Here is a 19010-nt window from a genome sequence, read left to right as displayed (position 1 = left end):
TTTTAAATCATTATTTTTAAAGAAAATTATCCCAAGAACATAATTATTTCAAAGGATAAGAAGTATGAGTTGTCCATGTGTTACATGGTAGAGAAAAATATATCAACCCAAAGTGGGAGAGGCAAACTTGCATGAAACAACATGGTTAAACCAGTTTCGACAATGTGTTGGTGCTTCCATTCAGCTACCCTGTTTTGCTTAGGGGTTCCTAGACAAAACATGTGTATTTCAATCTTAGAATTCCTTAAGTGAGCAAGAAAATCATTCAAGTTGAATTCACCACCACCCTCATATTGAAAAATCTTTACTTGTTGATCAAATTGATTTTCAACCAATTTTTGAAACTTTAGAAAGCAATAAAAAAAATTAGGATTTTCTTCGTAATGGGCACAACCATGTGAACCTTGAATAATCATCCACAAAGATGGCATAAAATCGAAATCCTTGGTTTGAAGTTATACGGGCAAGTCCCCAAAGATCATAATGGATTTTCTCAAGAGGAAAATTTGAAATTTTATTACCGGAAAGAAAATTTACAACTTTTTCCCGTTTAACAACAAACACACATGGAAGGTTTATATATTCAGCGAGTAACATTAATCCTTTCCTTTAACAAAGATATAATCTTTGAATTTGGGTGTTCGAGTCATTGATGCCAAAGAGAGTTGAAGAAGTTTCACCTTTCCTTGTTGCAATAAGAGCCTCTTGAGAAAAACCAACAAGAGCATAAAGTTGTCCCTTTTTACGCCCCGTCACTATCGTCTTTTTGTTTTGATCCTTAATAACAAAATCAAAAGTAGTAAATTCAAAGGTGCAAAAATTGTCTGAAAGAAACTTTCCAACTAATAAAAGGTTTTTTGTCAAATTAGCTACTACAAGTACATCCTTTAAATTTAATTATCCTTCATGTGTATTAACATAAATATCATTACGTTTCCAACATAAATCACATCATTACGTTTTTATAGAAGAAAGTTTACCTGCATCATTTCTCATAAATCACATCACTTCGGTTATACGTTTTTGTAAAAGAAAGTTTACCTGCGTGGCTCCAAAACCAACATAGAATGACTAGTCGTTTTGATCATTGATAATAAAGGTAGTAAGGTCTTGATGAAGATCTTTCCATTGATATGAACAATCAAATTTGTGCCAACAATTAATAGCAAAGTGATTTCCTCAACCTATGAGGCTGAGAAAATGGGATACAATATAAACTTATAAAAGATGTCAATCCTTTTTCCCACGTGGGATTGGCACCTTGTGCCTTTTTTTCACTCTAAAATACACATTCACACACGCATGCGTGCACACACACTTCCTACATGTATCATTTACATTGTATATGACTTGCATTATGAGTTATAAAAAACATCCAAATCATGGGTTCTTTATAAAGTGATAAATTATTCACGGTTGGTTCATGTAATTAGGCAATTTATCTTAGATTATAATACACTGCCTCCAATTGGAGGGATAATTTATTTTTGTCATAGGATGGTTTTTTCAAGGTGAATGCTTTAATATGTATGGTTATATATTAAGTAGGACTTATGGTGAATCATAACATTATGTAGTAATGATTTACTAAGCTATACTATATGAACTCTCAACCTTGAGAGAAAATTGAGTTAATACTAAAGTTTGTAGTGACTTTGACCTATGAGCAAGACTAAAAAATGGTTATATTTTCTATGAATTAAGTTTCTATTAATTAGGGTAGGTGGTAACAAGTATTTTCAAGATGGAGACCATGATATCTAAGAAGATTAAGACATGGTATCCCTTTGGATGATTTTAAGGACTTATCATCGTATAACATGTGGTGGGAATAATTATTTAAGCGGAATTTGATATATGTCCTTTATGAAGAAGAAGTTGAGACTTACCAATTATAAAAGTAATTTTGAAAAGTTGATAGCATATATTAAAATAAAAAAGAAAAAAAGAAAAAAGAAAAAATCAAATATAACTAAAACTAATCAAAAAATTATAAAATTTTAAATTATTTAATAGTTAGAACTAAATATAGAATATATCTTTAAATGACCTCTTAACTATGCAGATACATTTTAAAGCTGGCTTTGGAGATCCGTACATGCAATATCAAATTAAAATTTAGAAAAAAGAAAAAAAAAAAAAAAAGAAAAGGTCCATACATAGAGGTATACATTAACTATCTCCACTACTATGTCGTCTAGCTTTGGTATGGCCGACCAGGATTGCCCCATCATTCATAGCAAACTGAGAGGACAAGCTTCTTATTACCAGCAATGGTACTTCATAAAAACGGCGGTATCATATCTCCCTCATATACACTATCTATAATAAGCCTAAGAAAAGCTTCTGAGGAGCATTATGACGGCAAGGGAAGAAGGCCCTTCAAGAAGAATCTGTTCAAAAGGCTCGTGTGATGTATTTTACACTGTAACATTTGACTCTCATGGCAAGTTACATTGGCTTCTTTCACTAGATCGATATTATCATATAAGCCCTTGAATATTGTTGCCAGAATGCCAGGAACAAGAATGGGTGATGCTATCTGATCCTGTTATACACTTTGACAAGGCTCTCACGGAGCTTGAACCCTAGAAGTTTAGACAACTCTGCAGAGAGAATAACTTGAGGAGTAGGAGGGGCTATTGTCATTGGAGTTTCTCCAGGAGTTGTATCGCCTTGGTCAATTGTGGACTGAACTTTTAGCAGATCTACTCCTCCATCGCTGTTCATTACTACCACACTGCTCGGCATTCTCTTTCCCAAAAATGTACTATACTTCCTTAGACGCCTGCCACCAAAAATGTACCCACAAATTCTTTAGAACTATGGTTCAAAACCAATTAAGAAAACATATATAGCATATATCTGCATGGGTTCTTACCGATCTACGACCACCAAGGTGGCATGAAGACTGGTGGTATGCTCAAGAACCACAAGCTTTAGCGGATAACCCACAGCTACCTTCATGTAAGGGACCACCTACAAAGTATTATTTCCATGTCCTCGTTGGTATTTAGGTCGTATGTGTTAGAATAGTTTTCACCTAAAGCATGAAAAAAGAAAAGGCAGCAAACCTCTTTCTCTTCACATAGCTCGATTATTCCCCGAATCTTCTGGTACTTTTGCTCGTTCATCCACTCACACTTCTCTTTTAGTTGCGACAAATCCCCCGTGTGGTAGGTCCAAAATTCTGACATTGTCTTGCATGAATCTAGAGAGGCAAAAAAATAGAAAAAAAAAACTCATGTAACAATTTTAATTATGGGGATCTAGAGTTGTCATTTGCATTTTACTGGACTCCATAAGCTTAATATAGCTACTAATTTGCATGCCAAACTATGCATACATATCTTGTATGGTTTATTTCTTTAGATATACGTTACAAGTGCCATGCATACTCTTGAATCCACTAAGTAATCATCTTTTAAATGCTCATGTGACAATATCACATATACATATATATTTACCTTCTAAGATGTCCAATAATCTCCATTGGTTGTTTCATTGACCAATTTTTTTTGCCTTAAGTGGTAAATAGAACTACGAATATGATAATCATTTTTTTTCACAGTTCAAGAGCCTTGATCTTGTTTTAAAAAAGGAAACATGAATGATTCAAGAGAGAACTTTGTTATAGAAAGCAAAAACATGTTCTTTCTGATTTTCTCAGAGGAAGAGATAACAATCCATAAGGTATTCTTTTCTTTTCTTTTTCTTCTCTCATAGAGAAATAGAGAGATTTAAAAAAAAAAAAAAATAGTGGTAGTTTCTAGGTAGTTTTAAACCTCCAAAAAAATGTTCCCCTTATTTCTCATTTATTAGATCGGGTCGGATTAGCACACTAGGCACCCAAACTCAACTCCAAAATATATAATATATATTTATATAATCTCTTTGAAAATGATTATTGGAAGAAGCATAATAAGTGAACATATATTTCATACCTTATTTTATGCTAATCATAAAAGACTTTTTGTAGAATTTATACAGTAACATGATTCATGAAATACCAAAATTACTCTTTAAAAATATGAGTTTAGCTTCAACTCCAACTTTTAGTTAAAAGTGAAAGCAAAATGCAATATGAACTGAAACCTTAAAATGCATGCCTTGTTGGAAAAAAAAAAAAAAAAACTACTTCAAAAGTCCACTAATAGAGAAAGAGATAATTAGCAAAAGGAAAATTTCCTCACATGGCATGGGAAGCCAAGGCATGACACCAAGGAGGGTGATGGAACAGCCAGAGCGGATGACATTGTTGAGCGCCCATTGTAAAGGCTCGCGAGAGAAGTCCTTCAAGGCATCCATAACAATGACTACATTCCTCTCACTGTTGAGTAAGCTTGGTGACTCTCTTGGTATCAAAACCTCTTCTAATCGCCCCTTGGTGCTCGAAGAAGTCTGCCCACTTTCGTTATCCTCATCATCTGCCCACATACACTCAATCATTTTTTGAAGTCTAACTATCTTGAAGAGTAGGGAGGAACCAAAGGAAGTTGCTTGATACTGTTGTGGTCTTATATAGCATGTAGACCAAAACAAAGCATGACATTACCAAAGATGAGCATTGGAGTTTCCAATGTCTTCGAGCATAGGATTATACAAATGTCTTAGAGAAATTGTGTGGATTCTTGGAGAAATCGACCTTAGCATTAGGCTTAAAAGACCTGCAAATTGCAGCTTGGAGCTTAGTGTGGCTTCTCATTTTGTTTTGTTTTGGTAGGTGAGAAGTATTTTAGGTGGATAAGCCTTCCAAATTAACTTACCAAAACAATGTTTTTATAAGATTTGTTTTCATTGGTTTTCGGTTCTATCAGACTCTTTTAATTAAGTGTTATTGGAGTAAAAGGGTAATTGAAAACCCAATTTTAGAAATCTAACATTTCATCCTTTTTTGGTTTCATTTTAATAAAAATACATTTTTCTTCTTTTTTGTAAAAATAACTTTTCTTTTAAAACATACATGTAAATACCTAAAATAGTCAAGAACATTTATGTCAAAAATAAGTTACTCTTTAAATAAAAACATGAAAAAGGTTAATTTCACAAATATGGAGATTATCCTTTTAAGCTGATTAATTCTTCGATTAATTATTTTACCTTTTTTTTTCCACTAAGAGTTGGTTTAAATCATAAGAGCCCGTTTGACAGTGATTCTAAGCAGCACTTCTAATATTTCTAACACTTAAAAGATTTTATTATTGAAGTGTTAAAAATGTTAAAAACGTTTTCTAAAATCAATACCAAATGCATTATAAATTTGATAAAATTTAAAAACACTTCTGAAAATTTTAAAAATAATGTATAATATTTCCTAAAAACGGTTGGTAATTGATTCTTCTAAACATATTTAAAAAAAAAATACTTCAACTAAAAATACTTCAAATAAAAAACTCATAAATTTAGGAACTTGAGAATGGAACAAAAGATGGGAAGACTCTATCATCTTCCGAAAAAAATGCAGCTATGTTAGAAGAGACAATTATCTCACTTGCAAATATATTTGGGTATATATTTGGGTGGGATTTTGAATATTAATTTTTAATTATTAATTATTAATTAAAAGAAAAACGGAATTAGAATTACTCGAGTTATTGAAAAAATATCATATGATTAATTCCCATGGCATATATTATATTAATGGATGAAGAGCTATTCAATAAAATATGAATAATGTAAGTGTAACCAAACTTTTAATAACTTGAATGTAATTATGGATTTTATTAATATGGTTAAAAATTCGATTTAATTATTTTGGGTAACCATGGGTAATAATATTCAAATTTGCTATTTTGGGGTTTAGTATAATTGAATTGAGATGGAAGGATATTTTGGTAAATTCATCTTCAAACATTTTAAGGAGGGGGTGTAAAGATTCAAAAACATCTGCAGCCATATTATAACAATTATTCGTGTAACAACTATACATGTAACAATTAAGGTGGTATATGTAGAGAGAGAGAGAGAGAGAGAGAGAGAGAGAGAGAGAGAGAATATTGTATTATAACAGGCATATTATAACAATTATTCGTATAGCAATTATACATATAACAATTAAGGTGGTATATGTAGGAGGAGAGAGAGAGAGAGAGAGAGAGAGAGAGAGAGAGAGAGAGAGAGAGAGAGATTTAAGGTGGTATTCTATGTTTGCCGAATTCAATTTTGAAAGAGCTTTGAATTCTCTACCTGCAAGGAAGAGGTTGCATATATAGAAAAAGCCCAAAAATGATTGGGCCGGCCATGAAGGTCCACAAGTCACCTTCCTTATCTGACTTCACACAACCTATCTTTCTATTATACTTGTTGCCTCTATTACTTATTTTAATTGATTAAAATTTACCCATTGGGACTCGTTTTAGAATAATTTCTATAATTAGGCTTTATATTATCATTGGGTTTTTCAATTCCTTCAAAGGAAAAATAATATCTGGTGGTGTTAGAAAAATACAATTGGGGCCAATACAAAGGGTGATCACCATTTCTAGTTTATTATGCTCCAATACTCAAGGACTTGGCCCATTCTCAAGAATTAGAAAATTGCAATTGGACCAAGATTAGGTGGGATCATTGTGCTTTATTTAACTCCAACAAATTAGGAATTGCCCTATTGTTGGCCAACTAAAAGGCAAATATCAAACACCAAGGCCACGTTGAAGAAAGGATAAGCATTGTTTCTTATTTTATTAAGCTATGTTTGGTTGGTGGAAAAGACTAATGAAGGATAACAGATATTAAGAAAAATATTTTTCTCCTTTTTGGTTTTATTATAAAAAGTATAGAAAAAAAATCAAATATAATTAAAGTTAGTTAAAAATTTATGGATTTTAAAATTATTTCATCTTTGTATAATGGAGGAAAAGAAGAAACATATATAAAAAAAATTATTTTTGTTTTTATTTTCTTCCATTTTTTCTCTCTATTTTTTTTTTCCTGTATTTTCCTTTAAATTTTTTGAAACTATGTTTGTTTTTAAAAAATTTGAAGCAAAATATGAGGAAAAGAAAATAAAAAGAAAAAATAGAAAAATAAAACAAACGAAAATAAAAAAATAAATTTAAATCCAATAAATTATTTTTATATACTATTTCAGACTTTTTTATATAAATATTAAATAATTTAAAATATATAAATTTTTTAATAATTTTAATTATATTTAATTTTCTTTGATATTTTTTATAATAAAATCAAATATAAAAAAATTATTTTCCTTAATATTTCTTTTTTCTAACACTTTTCACAATCAAAACATAGGTTAAAAGAAATAATTTAAAGAAAGAAAAAAAAAAAAAAAAAGTAAGCCAACTTGACATTGAAGTAACAACAACAACAACAACAATAATATAATAATAATACTTTTCATCATAGAAACTACTACATTTTTGGCGACTTTTAGATATAAAGTTATTGCATTAAACAGTGTCAATCTTTTTCATTTCAAATCAGGATCTTCATCACTTTTCTCTCATCTTCTAGAAGGGTCATTAAAAAAAATAACAATACAATTTTCCCATTGAATTTTGAACTTCCTAAAGACCAATTGATAAATTCACCATCAATCAATGTACACATAGTTTCTAGGGTAGGAACATGAAAAAGAGATCCCCAACAAGCCTTTATGGCATAACAAATTGCAATGCATTGTGCTCCATTGGAGTACATAGAGTGAGCCTAAAAACGAAAATTGTGAAAGGAATATAGACCAAGATAGTAGTTGAGGAAATAATTTAGAATGAACATGGATCACATGCAGGTGTTGAAAGAAAGAAGGGGGTGATTCCCAAGCCAGGGGCCACAGATGCAGGTGCCTGTATTGTGCCATCTGTGTGTCTCACATCTTGAGAATCCTTTCAGTGACTATTCATTAACCTACCACACCCATCAAATGAGGGTCCCTACATGTCTTCTTCTACCCCCAACAAGTCAAAACACCCTCCCTTGCCCCACAGCAACCAACAATAAATGATCCCTTTAATGTCTATCCTTCCTTCTGTAATTTTGTACGTGCATTTTTTGAAAGGGAATTTATGTAACCATACACCAAGGGGCAAAATTTTGCCTTTTGGAAACTTTACTTTTTACTTTTCAAATTCAGTGGATTTTGTGGAAAATAAACAACCTTTCATACACTGTAATAGTGATGTTGAGACCCTTCCAAAAATACCCTCCTATAGTTTGACATATCTCCTAGTTGGATAAGTTGCTTGTTGCCACTTAAGCCAATGACATGGCTCAGTTACATGTCATCGGCCAACTAGACATTCCACATGGATTGATGTTTTAAAAAATATTTACCCCCAAATATCTTCTTTTTTCTTCAACCAAACCCTAACACCAAAAACCCATCTTCTTTCTTGTTCGTTCACAGGCACAACCCATCACAAGGCGAAGGGATCCATAAAAAATCTAGTAGGTTCTCAAATTGCGATAACCCATCAACCCCAAACGAACCTCCAAACTTGATCTCTTATTTTGTTTCTCCTCCATCACCATAAGGAAGACGACATCTTCATTTTCCCACCAAACATCAATCTGAAAACAAAAGTCCAAGTGCGAACCCCTTAACAAAGGCCAGGTAGACAAAAAAACTCATTTCCTTCTTCTTATTTCAAGAGTGACAGTCATTTTTCTCCTGGTTGTACTTCCTATTTTGCTTTTACATCGAAAAAGGAGAAAGAAAGCAATTGAGAGAACGAGATAACGAAGAATAAAAATATTGCAGTTGCATTTAACTTTTAAAGCAAGGGTTTTTCCAGGTGATATATATATATATATGTTATTAAATTTTGTAATAACTTTATATTTTGATTTGTCATTTTGATTCTTTGAGATTTGAATAATGTCATAGTTATGTGATTTGTGCAATTTTGTGATTTAAACTTGATTACATTGCATATTTCTACATGTTCAATGTCCATTAATATTGTATCTAAATTTATATTTTAATTTATTTAGGGTTTATTTGAAATGAAATATGGCTTAAATTTTGATAAATGATGGGAAAATGAGATGGTGGTAAGCTATATTGATTTTGTTTTATTTTCTGAATTGTTGTGTTTGTGTTGTATGTGGTTGTTGGGAAGAATACGGAAAAGAGAAGAAAAATATGACTATTGCATGTGAAGGGAATCCAATTTCTAGGAATGTTCAAACAATTTGTTGTTTAATGTTGTTTATATGGGATTCCAAAATGAGTAATTTGAGTGATCTTTTATAGTTGTTAATTGGTGAATCTAATGCATGGGAAAAGAATTCATGTTTAGTCATGAGTAGATGAGTATAAATTTTAAAAATGATTGGGATTAAAGTTTGAATAAATTTCTTAATAAAAGTTTTGAATTTGTAATGAATAAGGGTTGAATTAATGAAGAAAATAAAACAAATTTAGTAAAGCGGGCATGAATTTATGTGGGAATTAGGGAAAATAGTAGTGGAGCCTTAGGTTCAAAATTGATGGTCACAACCACAAATATGAAATTTGTTTTGTTTATGTGTGTAGTGGTCATAGTAAGGGTCTACCCTTGGATGAAGGGGTTGGCCGTAATTCAGTTAATGACATTTGAATGAAATTATTGTTTTCGTAAGAGGTTGCAGTAAGTGAATTAAAGGCTGACCCATTTGTTTGGAGGTAGGCCCTTAGTTGTAAACATTGTTGTGGTTTAATCTGGACAGTGAGCAAAATAAAGGTTGGCCCATTTGTTTGGAGGTCGGCCCTTGGTTGTAAACATTGTTGTGGTTTAATCTAGGCAGTGGGCAAAATAAAGGTTGACCCTTTTTTTTAGAGGTCGGCCCTTGGTTGTAAACATTATTGTGGTTTAATCTGGGCAATGGTTGACCTAATTGTTTGGAGGTCGGCCCTTGGTTGTAACATTGTTGTGGTTTAATTTGGGCAATGAGCAAAATAAAGGTCGACCCATTGTTTGAGGGGGTGGCCCGAAGAGAGTGACATTAGCACAATTTGGCTTGAAGAGTTACCAAAACAAAGGTTAGCTCATGAATTGAGAGGTTCACACCCTAACTTATATAACATAGCAAATTACTACGAAGTAAAATAGAATAATTGCATTGCTTAATGTTAGGTATACACTATGCATGTCTATATTTACACCATTAATTGTAGACTATGAAATGTAAATGAAGCTCGTTTGTAAAGTTTCAAAGATAAACGATGTATTAATATATGATGGTCATAGGCGTGATAATCAGTTTTGTTATAAGTAAGTTGGTTTATGCAGTGTTATTAAGAAATTAGTTAATTGTTTCAGCTTGACTAAAGGTTCATGCTTCTAAACAGGGGCTGCACATGATCGAGTAGCATTTAAATGGATCCAAGTAATACAATTTATTGTTATCTGCACATTGGAGGAGAACTAGTAAGGAATGAACATCGCAATGTAGAATATATGGGTGAGAGACGAGATGGTCTAAGTTTAGAACGATCAATGACATATAATGATTTTGTTTCAAGGATTTGTGGGAAAATGAACATCAATATAGTGGGACCAACATTTTCATATACTCTCCCGTTTGATTTATATGCACTTCGACCATTGAAAAATGATGAAGACTTGACAAACATGTTTCAATTTAGTAACCGATGTGCACGTGTATATATATGTTTAGCATCAACAGTTGAAGACGATGAAACAATTGAGAATGGAGGACAAGGGTCAGTTATATCAAAAAAATATATAATCTTAAATGATTCCATGTATTTATTTATTTTGGAATATTTATGTTTATTCATTAGATGTTATAATGCAGCTTGAACGAAACAATCGTAGGGTCTAACTCACTGGTCCCATATTCAACAAGAGATATTGATATTAGAATGCAATCACGAGGATTTCATCAAAGATGTGCTGAATCACATGTTGGTCTACTAGAGTCAAGTCGTTTTGAGAGTGCAATATTGGGTAGTGGGCATACCTTCTCAACTACAAATGAATTTCGGGATGCAATATATCTCATGTCAATAGGAGGCCGTTTTAGATATAAGTTTAAGAGGAATTGTCTTAAGCATATGACTGTAATATGTGTTTTGAAGGATGCCCTTGGAAAGTAATTGCTCATGCTGTTGGGAGAACAAAAATAGTTCAAGTGCATACATTTAGAAATGAACATAACCACTCTTTAGAAGATGTGTCAATTTTCGAACCAGTAGTTCGTTGTAATCGAGCCACAGCTATGATTGATGATGTTATTCATTCAAATCCAGATTACTTACCCCTTCAAATATGTAAAGGCTTTCGTCGACAATACAGAATGCAATTGAATTAGTGTCAAGCATGGAACTTGAAAGAGAAGGCTAAAGAACGAATTCATGGTGTGCCGCAATGTTCATATAAGTTGTTACCTTGGTTATGTACAAGGCTTATTGAAACAAATCCAACAATGATTGCTGAATATAGATGTTCGGATGATGGTCATTTTATGCAATTGTTTGTTGCCCTTTCAATGTCAATACATAGGTTTCAAATGGGATGTCGGCCTATTATATCAATAGATTCATCCCACATGAGTGGGCCATACAAGGGTGCTTTATTTTTAGCTTCTTCCTATGATGCTGACGATGGCATGTTTCCACTTGCTTATGGCTTATTTAGCTCTGAGAATTACGAGGATTGGCTTTGGTTCTTAGAGAAATTGAAGATGGTCATAGGTGAAAGAGATGTTATAATAATATCTGATAGGTACCAAGGGATTATTCGTAGTGTTTCAGAGGTATTTGGTAGTGAAAACCATGCACATTGCTATCGTCACATTAAAGAAAACTTCAATGGCTTTCTAACAAAGCTGAACACTAAAGGGAGGAAAGGAAAGGAAAATGCTTTGCAAATGCTTGATTCTATCACCTATGCTAGGTTAGATTGTGATTATGAGGTTGCAATGGATACTTTAAGGACATTTAATCATGATTTGGCGAAGTGGGTTGAAGAAAATAACCCTCAACATTGGGCAATCTCTAAATTTAAGAAGATGCGTTGGGATAAGATGACAAGTAATTTGACCGAGTCTTTCAATTCTTGGTTAAGACATGAACGACACCATAACATTTTTGTTTTCTTCATCGAGCATATGGATAAGTTAGGATCTCTTTTAGTCGAGCATAAAAATGGACTTGTAAAAGGAAATGGGTGTATTGGTCCTAAAATAGAAGAAAAGATTGCATTGAATATTGGAAAAGATGAAAATTATATCACTTATTTACACTTGGGTAGTTCAATGAAAGTATCCAATGGAAAAGCATTCCTGGAAGTGGACTTAATGGAGCGAACTTGCACATGTAAAGCATGGAAAATGTCTGGAATCCCATGTGATCATGCTTGTGCAGCTATACGGCGAATGGGGTTTGATGTATCTGATTATGTTGATGACTGGTATAAGTACAATTTGCAAGAGAAGATATACTCTGGAAGCATGCGTACTTTGGTAACGCATGACATGCCAATGATTGATGAAGATGGAACTGTTTGTGATGCCTTGGGTCATACTTATCCCTTTCTTAATGCTCTAACCACAAAGCGACCTCCTGGAAGACCTAGGAAACGTCGAATCGAGTCTCAATTCATGTAAAAAAAAAAACAGTTCATTGTTCTCGTTGTAATCAGCCTAGGCATAATCGTGCGACATGTAACAACCCATTGCTGTAAGTTTTTTTTATTAAACTTCATAATGCAAGATCGACTTTATATTAGTATGAAATAGTTTGGTAATCTTCGTTGTTGTTTCCTTGATTATAAGCAATGAGTAATTTATTGGATTTGAAGTGTTTGGTGTACATATATTGTGATTGTATGTTGTTCTTCAATATTATGGGATATGTTACATGATAATGTAATTATAATAGCAAAATATGTTCCTTGGTCATTATTGTTCAAAGATGGCATTGAAGTGACATAAATTCACATGGCGTCCTTGGCAAAAATACGAGATTGTTAATTAGTGGGCATAATCGTGGCCAACCTTTACATGTAGGGGCTGCCGCTTTTTGGCTGATGACCCTTAAGCATATTGTTTAGTTTTGTGTGAAATGGGCAATAGCCAAAATAAGGTTGTGTCTATTAGATCATAGGCAACCCCATCGTTTTTCTTCTTTAAAATTGGTTTCGTGTTATGTGAGGTGTCTGTAAAAGGGAGGTTGAACCATTAACACCATGGGAAGGCATTCGAACATTAGTTTAGTATGTTATGTGCATAAGGCAATCTAGGGGCACACCTTCCATTTGAAAGGCATGCCTATGTGTTAATGATATTATATAACTATGCTACATGTAGAAGGCAAATCAGGGGTGCACCCTTGGTTGCATAGGTATGCCCATGGGTATGATAACTTTATTGGGAAATTCTATTTACAGTATGCAAAGTAGGGGCACACCCTTGATTTTAGAGGCATGCCTATTGCTAAAACCATTATACTGGTAGGCTATGTGCAGTAGTCAACCTAAGAGCAAAACCTTGATGGAAGACGCATAAATGTGGATGCAAAATTCTTTTTGTTAAGCTACTTGCAGTAGGAAAAAGAAAGACATGACTCTCTGTCAGAGGCATGACTTTAGGATGACTAGAGTTGAGGTGTGGGTTGGGCAGTAAGGCAAATGGAGGCATACTGATAGCTTGAAAAGTTGGCCCTTGATGTTCATATGAAATAAACGCTAGAAATGATTCCTTGTTGATTCAAAATCATAGATTTTTTTCTAAATATTTATCATTTTAAAAAATATTTAATTGTTCAATTTTTAATTTATTTTTTATTTCAAATTTATATTATCATTTTATTTTCTATTATCTTTATTTTTTTAACTAATTTTTTTATTTAGCTCGTTAATAATTTTTTTTATTCATCCATTTACTTTTATTTAATTTCAAAATTTTGTATTTTTAAATATTACAAAAATAGTTGTACTCAGAATATGCTACAATAAAAAAAATGATGAAGTCCTAATATTTTATAACTTAAAATTAATTTGATTAGAAAAATGATTAATCATTTTAATTATTTAAATAAATTAATGTTAATAGAAAAATTGCCACCACATATTTGTAATAAATTTTTAGAAATCATATCTTAAATCAAATATTTGATATAAATCAATTTAGTTTTTATTTAAAATGTAATAAAATATGTTTTAATAAAAATATTTTTTTAATTTTAAAATAAATGACTTAAATATATTAAATGAAATTATGACTCATCCATGCTCAGATGGGGGTCCCAGAATCACTAGACTCGGATGTATCAAATTTAATGAAGGATGTACCAAATTTTGTGAAGGATGTACCAAGGGTTCGAAAATGCGTTCCGAAGTGGGGATCGACCCCAATCACTTTCTTATGGGTTTTTAAATGAAATTATGGCCCATCCATGGTCAGATGGGGGTTCCGAAATCACTAGGCTCGGATGTACCAAATTTAATAAAGGATATACCAAGGGTCCGAAAATGCATCACGAAGTGGGGATCGACCCCCAATCACTTTGTTATGGGTTTCTAAAAGAAATTATGGACCATCCATGTTGAAATGGGGGTCTCGGAATCTATCGGATTGGATGTACCAAATTTAATGAAGGATGTACCAAATTTTGTTAAGGATGTACCAAGGGTTCCAAAGTGTGATCCGAAGTGGGGATCGGCCCCAAATCACTTTGTTATGGGTTTCTAAATGAAATAGTGGCTCATCCATGGTCAGAAGGGGGTCCCGGAATCACTAGGCTCGGATGTACCAAATTTAATGAAGGATGTACCAAATTTTATGAAGGATGTACCAAGGGTCCGAAAATGCGTTCCGAAGTGGGGATCGACCCCTAATCACTTTGTTATGGGTTTCTAAATGAAATTATGGCCCATCCATGGTCAGATGGGGGTCCCGGAATCACTAAGCTCGGATGTACCAAATTTAAATAAGGATGTACCAAGGGTCCGAAAATGAGTCACGAAGTGGGGATCGACCCCCAATCACTTTGTTATGGGTTTCTAAAAGAAATTATGGACCATCCATGTTGAAATGGGGGTCTCGGAATCTGTTGGATCGGATGTACCAAATTTAATGAAGGATGTACCAAATTTTGTGAAGAATGTACCAAATTTTGTGAAGAATGTACCAAATTTTGTGAATGATGTACCAAGGGTCCAAAAATGCGTTCCGAAGTAGGGATCAGCCCCAAATAACTTTGTTATGGGTTTTTAAATGAACTTACGGCCCATCCATGCTCAGATGGGGGTCCTAGAATCACTAGACTCGGATGTACCAAATTTAATGAAGGATGTACCAAGGGTCCGAAAATGAGTTCCAAAGTGGGGATCGACCCCCAATCACTTTGTCATGGGTTTCTAAAAGAAATTTTGGATCATCCATGTTGAAATGGGGGTCTCGGAATCTATCGGATCGGATGTACCAAATTTAATGAAGGATGTACCAAATTTTGTGAAGAATGTACCAAATTTTGTGAATGATGTACCAAGGGTCCAAAAATGCGTTCCGAAGTGGGGATCGGCCCCACATAACTTTGTTATGGGTTTTTAAATGAACTTACGGCCTATCCATGCTCAGATGGGGGTCCTAGAATCACTAGACTCGAATGTACCAAATTTAATGAAGGATGTATCAAGGGTCCGAAAATGAGTTCCGAAGTGGGGATCGACCCCCAATCACTTTGTCATGGGTTTCTAAAAGAAATTATGGATCATCCATGTTGAAATGGGGGTCTCGAAATCTATCGGATCGGATGTACCAAATTTAATGAAGGATGTACCAAATTTTGTTAAGGATGTACCAAGGGTTCCAAAGTGTAATCCGAAATGGGGATCGGCCCCAAATCACTTTGTTTTGGGTTTCTAAATGAAATAGTGGCTCATCCATGGTCAGAAGAGGGTCCCGTAATCACTAGGCTCGGATGTACCAAATTTAATGAAGGATGTACCAAGGGTCCGAAAATGAGTCACGAAGTGGGGATCGACCCCCAATCACTTTGTTATGGGTTTCTAAAAGAAATTATGGACCATCCATGTTGAAATGGGGGTCTCAGAATCTGTCGGATCGGATGTACCAAATTTAATGAAGGATGTACCAAATTTTGTGAAGAATGTACCAAATTTTGTGAATGATGTACCAAGGGTCCAAAAATGCGTTCCGAAGTGGGGATCGGCCCCAAGTAACTTTGTTATGGGTTTTTAAATGAACTTATGGTCCATCCATGCTCAGATGGGGGTCCTGGAATCACTAGACTCGGATGTACCAAATTTAATGAAGGATGTACCAAGGGTCTGAAAATGAGTTCCGAAGTGGGGATCGACCCCCAATCACTTTGTCATGGGTTTCTAAAAGAAATTATGGATCATCCATGTTGAAATGGGGGTCTCGGAATCTATCGGATCGGATGTACCAAATTTAATGAAGGATGTACCAAATTTTGTTAAGGATGTACCAAGGGTTCCAAAGTGTAATCCGAAGTGGGGATCGGCCCCAAATCACTTTGTTTTGGGTTTCTAAATGAAATAGTGGCTCATCCATTGTCAAAAGAGGGTCCCGTAATCACTAGGCTCGGATGTACCAAATTTAATGAAGGATGTACCAAGGGTCCGAAAATGAGTCACGAAGTGGGGATCGACCCCCAATCACTTTGTTATGGGTTTCTAAAAGAAATTATGGACCATCCATGTTGAAATGGGGGTCTCGGAATCTGTCAGATCGGATGTACCAAATTTAATGAAGGATGTACCAAATTTTGTTAAGGATGTACCAAAGGTTCCAAAGTGTGATCCAAAGTGGGGATCGGCCCCAAATCACTTTTTTATGGGTTTTTAAATGAAATAGTGGCTCATCCATGGTTAGAAGGGGGTCTCGGAATCACTAGGCTCGGATGTACCAAATTTAATTAAGGATGTACCAAATTTTGTGAATGATGTACCAAGGGTCCAAAAATGCGTTCCAAAGTGGGCATTGACCCCCAATCACTTTCTTATGGGTTTCTAAATAAAATTATGGTCCATCCATGGTCAGATGGGAGTCCCAGAATCACTAGGCTTGGATGTACCAAATTTAAAAAATGATGTACCAAGGGTCCGAAAATGAGTCACAAAGTGGGAATCGACCCCCAATCACTTTGTTATGGGTTTCTAAAAGAAATTATGGACCATCCATGTTGAAATGGGGGTCTTGGAATCTGTCAGATCGGATGTACCAAATTTAATGAAGGATGTACCAAATTTTGTGAATGATGTACCAAGGGTCAAAAAATGCGTTCCGAAGTAGGGATCAGCCCCAAATCACTTTGTTATGGGTTTCTAAATGAAATAGTGGCTCATCTATGGTCAGAAGAGGGTCCCATAATCACTAGGTTCGGATGTACCACATTTAATGAAGGATGTACCAAATTTTGTGAAAGATGTACCAAGGGTCCGAAAATGCGTTCAGAAGTGGGGATCGACCCCCAATCACTTTGTTATGGGTTTGTAAATGAAATTATGGTCCATCCATGGTCAGATGGGGGTCCCGAAATCACTAGGGTCGAATGTACCAAATTTAATGAATGATGTACCAAATTTTGTGAAGGATGTACTAAATGTCCGAAAATGCGTTCCGAAGTGGGGATTGTCCCCCAATCACTTTCTTATGGGTTTTTAAATGAAATTATGGCTCATCCATGGTCAGATGGGGGTCTTGGAATCACTAGGCTTGGACGTACTAAATTTAAAGAATGATGTACCAAGGGTCCGAAAATGAGTCACGAAGTGGGGATCGACCCCCAATCACTTTGTTATGGGTTTCTAAAAGAAATTATAGAACATCCATGATGAAATGGGGGTTTCGGAATATGTCAGATCGGGTGTGCCATAAGTTCATTTAAAAACCCATAACAAAGTGATTTGGGGTCGATCCTCACTTCAGAACGCATTTTTGGACCCTTGGCAGATCATTCACAAAATTTGGTACTTCCTTCATTAAATTTGGTACATCCGATCCGAAAGATTCTAAGACCCCCATTTCAACATGGATGGTCCACAATTTCTTTTAGAAACCCATAACAAAGTGATTGGGGGTTGATCCCCACTTCGTGACTCATTTTTGGACCCTTGGTACATCCTTCTTTAAATTTGGTACATCCGAGCCTAGTGATTTTGGGACCCCCATCTGACCATGGATGGGTCGTAATTTCATTTAGAAATCCATAAGAAAGCGATTGGGGGTCGATCCCCACTTCGGAACTCATTTTCGGACTCTTGATACATCCTTCACAAAATTTGGTACATCCTTCATTAAATTTGGTACATCCGAGCCTAGTGATTCCGAGACCCCCTTCTGACCATGGATGAGCCACTATTTCATTTAGAAACCCATAACAAAGTGATTTAGGGCCGATCCCCACTTCGGATCACACTTTGGAACCCTTGGTACATCCATAACAAAATTTGGTACATCCTTTATTAAATTTGGTACAACCGATCCAATAGATTTTGAGACCCCCATTTCAACATGGATGGTCCATAATTTCTTTTAGAAACCCATAACAAAGTGGTTGGGGGTCGATCCCCACTTCGTGACGCATTTTCGGACCCTTGGTATATCCTTTATTAAATTTGGTACATCCGAGCCTAGTGATTTCGGGACCCCCATCTGACCATGGATTAGCCACTATTTCATTTAGAAACCCATAACAAAGTGATTTGGGGTCGATCCCCACTTTGCATCATACTTTGGAACCCTTGGTACATTCTTAACAAAATTTGGTAGATCCTTCACAAAATTTGGTACATCCTTCATTAAATTTGGTACATTCGAGTCTAGTGATTTCGGGACCCCCATCTGAGCATGGATGGGCCATAAGTTCATTTAAAAACCCATAACAAAGTGATTTGGGGTTGATCCCTACTTCGAAACGCATTTTCGGACCCTTGGTACATCTTTCATTAAATTTGGTACATCCGAGTCTAGTTATTCCGTAACCCCCATCTTAGCATGGATGGACCATAAGTTCATTTGAAAACCCATAACAAAGTGATTTGGGGTCGATCCCC

General features: G+C 34.7%; 1 protein-coding gene across 1 annotated transcript; it reads left to right on the top strand.

Annotated features, from left to right (window-relative positions):
* Positions 1-11514: 11514 nt before the first annotated feature.
* Positions 11515-12573, top strand: LOC117915250. Its single transcript, XM_034830808.1, has one exon. It carries the CDS (start codon positions 11515-11517, stop codon positions 12571-12573), a length of 1059 nt encoding a protein of 352 aa, XP_034686699.1.
* Positions 12574-19010: the final 6437 nt, after the last annotated feature.

The sequence above is a fragment of the Vitis riparia genome, chromosome 5, assembly GCF_004353265.1.
Source record: "Vitis riparia cultivar Riparia Gloire de Montpellier isolate 1030 chromosome 5, EGFV_Vit.rip_1.0, whole genome shotgun sequence".
NCBI lineage: Eukaryota > Viridiplantae > Streptophyta > Magnoliopsida > Vitales > Vitaceae > Vitis > Vitis riparia.
The sequence above is the reverse complement of the archived record's forward strand: the minus strand, read 5'-3'. Positions and strand labels throughout refer to the sequence as shown.